Source organism: Limulus polyphemus, unplaced genomic scaffold (assembly GCF_000517525.1).
Source record: "Limulus polyphemus unplaced genomic scaffold, Limulus_polyphemus-2.1.2 Scaffold6945, whole genome shotgun sequence".
Classification (NCBI taxonomy): domain Eukaryota; kingdom Metazoa; phylum Arthropoda; class Merostomata; order Xiphosura; family Limulidae; genus Limulus; species Limulus polyphemus.
In genome coordinates this window covers 30,313-33,202 of record NW_013672555.1, presented here as the reverse complement: position 1 = coordinate 33,202, position 2,890 = coordinate 30,313, and the positions used below count along the sequence as shown (strand labels likewise).

General features: G+C 31.8%; 1 protein-coding gene across 1 annotated transcript in view; it reads right to left on the bottom strand.

Moving 5' to 3' along the window:
- The window catches only part of LOC106474204 (mitochondrial intermembrane space import and assembly protein 40-like), an 8,339-nt gene that overhangs the window by 2,546 nt on the left and 2,903 nt on the right, over positions 1-2,890 (bottom strand). The window contains exon 2 of the mRNA XM_013934894.2: positions 2,595-2,684. Coding sequence (XP_013790348.1) covers positions 2,595-2,684 — 90 coding nt within the window. The remainder of the gene's footprint in view (positions 1-2,594; positions 2,685-2,890) is intronic.

Below are 2,890 nucleotides of genomic sequence, written 5' to 3'. Positions count from 1 at the left end.
TCGTTGTTGGCCTAAGTTAGTCAACAATGTATTTAAACTAATACAAAATGATGGTTGCTATTGGCTAAGTTAGTCAACAATCTATCATTTTGTATTAGTTTAAATACTCGTTGTTGGCTAAGTTAGTCAACAATCCATCATTTTGTATTAGTTTAAATACTTGCTATTGGCTAAGTTAGTCAACAATCCATCATATTGTATTCGTTTAAATACTTGTTGTTGGCTAGTTTACTCAATGCTCCATCATTCTATATTAGTTTAAATACTTATTGTTGGCTAGTTTACTCAATGCTCCATCATTCTACATTAGTTTAAATACTTGTTGTTGGCTAGTTTACTCAATGCTCCATCATTCTATATTAGTTTAAATACTTACTTTCGGCTAGTTTACTCAATGCTCCATCATTCTACATTAGTTTAAATACTTGTTGTTGACTAGTTTACTCAATGCTCCATCATTCTACATTAGTTTAAATATTTACTGTTGGCTAGTTTACTCAATGCTCCATCATTCTGTATTAGTTTAAATACTTGTTGTTGGTTAGTTTACTCAATGCTCCATCATTCTGTATTAGTTTAAATACTTGCTGTCGGCTAGTTTACTCAATTCCCCATCATTCTACATTAGTTTAAATACTTACTGTTGGCTAGTTTACTCAATGCTCCATCATTCTGTATTAGTTTAAATACTTGCTGTTGGCTAGTTTACTCAATGCTCCATCATTCTATATTAGTTTAAATACTTGTTGTTGGCTAGTTTACTCAATGCTCCATCATTCTATATTAGTTTAAATACTTGCTGTCCGCTACCTTACTCAACACCTGCTTAATTTTGCATTAGTGGTACAGTAGAACCTCGACATCAAGGGCACTCTTCCGACTGCATCCAAATGGCCTCTATAGCAAAGTGCCCTTAATATAAAGCTAGATTCAGTATTTAACACATCAAGTTTCTGAACTTTAAGGTCCCCCATTTTGTTTGTTGTATGCATTTTTGTTACATGTATGTAGGAAGTGTTTTTTGTGTATACTGTAAAAACATTAAATAAATGGAACAAAGAAATATGTTTTTTAAATATATTTCTATTCCATAGGTATGAAAATACAAATACATGTAAAAGGTTATTATACATTTGTACATCACACACATTAGGTCATTAGCACAAATACATGTATAACAAACATATACTCTTATTCTTTAAGTCATTGGTTATTTGTTTACTTCATAAAAATGTCTTTAATAGATGATTGTTTGTCACATTTACACTAGTGGTCTTGAGAGTAATGACTGTCTAAAACATAGAATAAATAAAAAAATACTTCAAAAAACAAAGATTGAGTACTTACAGTGTTATGAGTAATAGTAGAGTCATTTAATAAAATTTTGAAAATAACTAAAAGGTCATGACATGTGCAATTTAACCTGCCTACAGTGAAAGGGTTAACTGCCTAATTTATATAGAGAATGAGACTAAAGACTGCCCTTAATTAAGAATATAGAGGTGCCCATTATTTTAAGATTTATTTTTGTTACAAATAGTAGAAAAAAGAAAGAGGTCTGCCCATAATGGCACAGTTCCCATTGTTTTGAGATGCCCATTAATCGAGGTTCTACTGTAATTAAGTAACTCTAATTCTGAAAAACAACACTGAACAAAGATTGCTACCAGCTAAATTGCTCAAAACTAACTCCAACTTAGTTTTAATAATGACTGATCTACTTGTCAATTTTAACATGAAAAAAAGATGTATCAATAACACTAAAGCAGAAATGTCAAACAGATGGCACCAAAAGATGTATCAATAACACTAAAGTAGACATGTCAAACAGATGTCACCAAAAGATGTATCAGTAACACTAAACCAGATGTGTCAAACAGATGTCACCAAAAGATGTATCAATAACACTAAAGCATTTATCAAACAGATGTCACCAAAAGATGTATCAGTACCACTAAACCAGATGTGTCAAACAGATGTCACCAAAAGATGTATCAGTAACACTAAACCAGATGTGTCAAACAGATGTCACCAAAAGATGTATCAATAACACTAAAGTAGACATGTCAAACAAATGTCATCAAAAGATGTATCAGTAACACTAAACCAGATGTGTCAAACAGATGTCACCAAAAGATGTCTCAATAACACTAAAGCAGACATGTCAAACAGATGTCACCAAAAGATGTATCAATAACACTAAACCGGATGTGTCAAACAGATGTCACCAAAAGATGTCTCAATAACACTAAAGCAGACATGTCAAACAGATGTCACCAAAAGATGTATCAGTAACACTAAAGCAGACATGTCAAACAGATGTCACCAAAAGATGTATCAGTAACACTAAACCAGATGTGTCAAACAGATGTCACCAAAAGATGTATCAATAACACTAAAGCAGATGACACCAACAGATGTCTCAATAACACTAAAGCAGACATGTCAAATTAATGTTACAATAAAAAGGAACTGATTTGTCAGTCTGTCACCAAAAGTAGGTATGACAATTTCACTTCCCACAAGCTAGTTCTGCTGTGAATGTCACTTCCTCCAATATATGATACTCTTCTACCAATTATTTGTTCACTTGCCTGGTGAGTCGTCATCAGAATTTTCTGGTAAAGAAACTTTAATTGGTGTCTCATGATCTTCTTTGGACACAAATATCACTTTGTCTTTTCCTGGACAAAAAATAATACAGTTTACTTGTTTCTATTTTACCTTTTAAATATCAAAAATTCCCTCATTTAAAAGCATCAAAATTATTCAATCATCATTTCTCTGAAAATTAAGATAAGTTATTCTTTATATTTGTTGTTTGTGAAACTACAATACTTATATTAGGTCGTCAAGAAATTAATGTTGCTTTTTTTAGTTGAAAACCCCC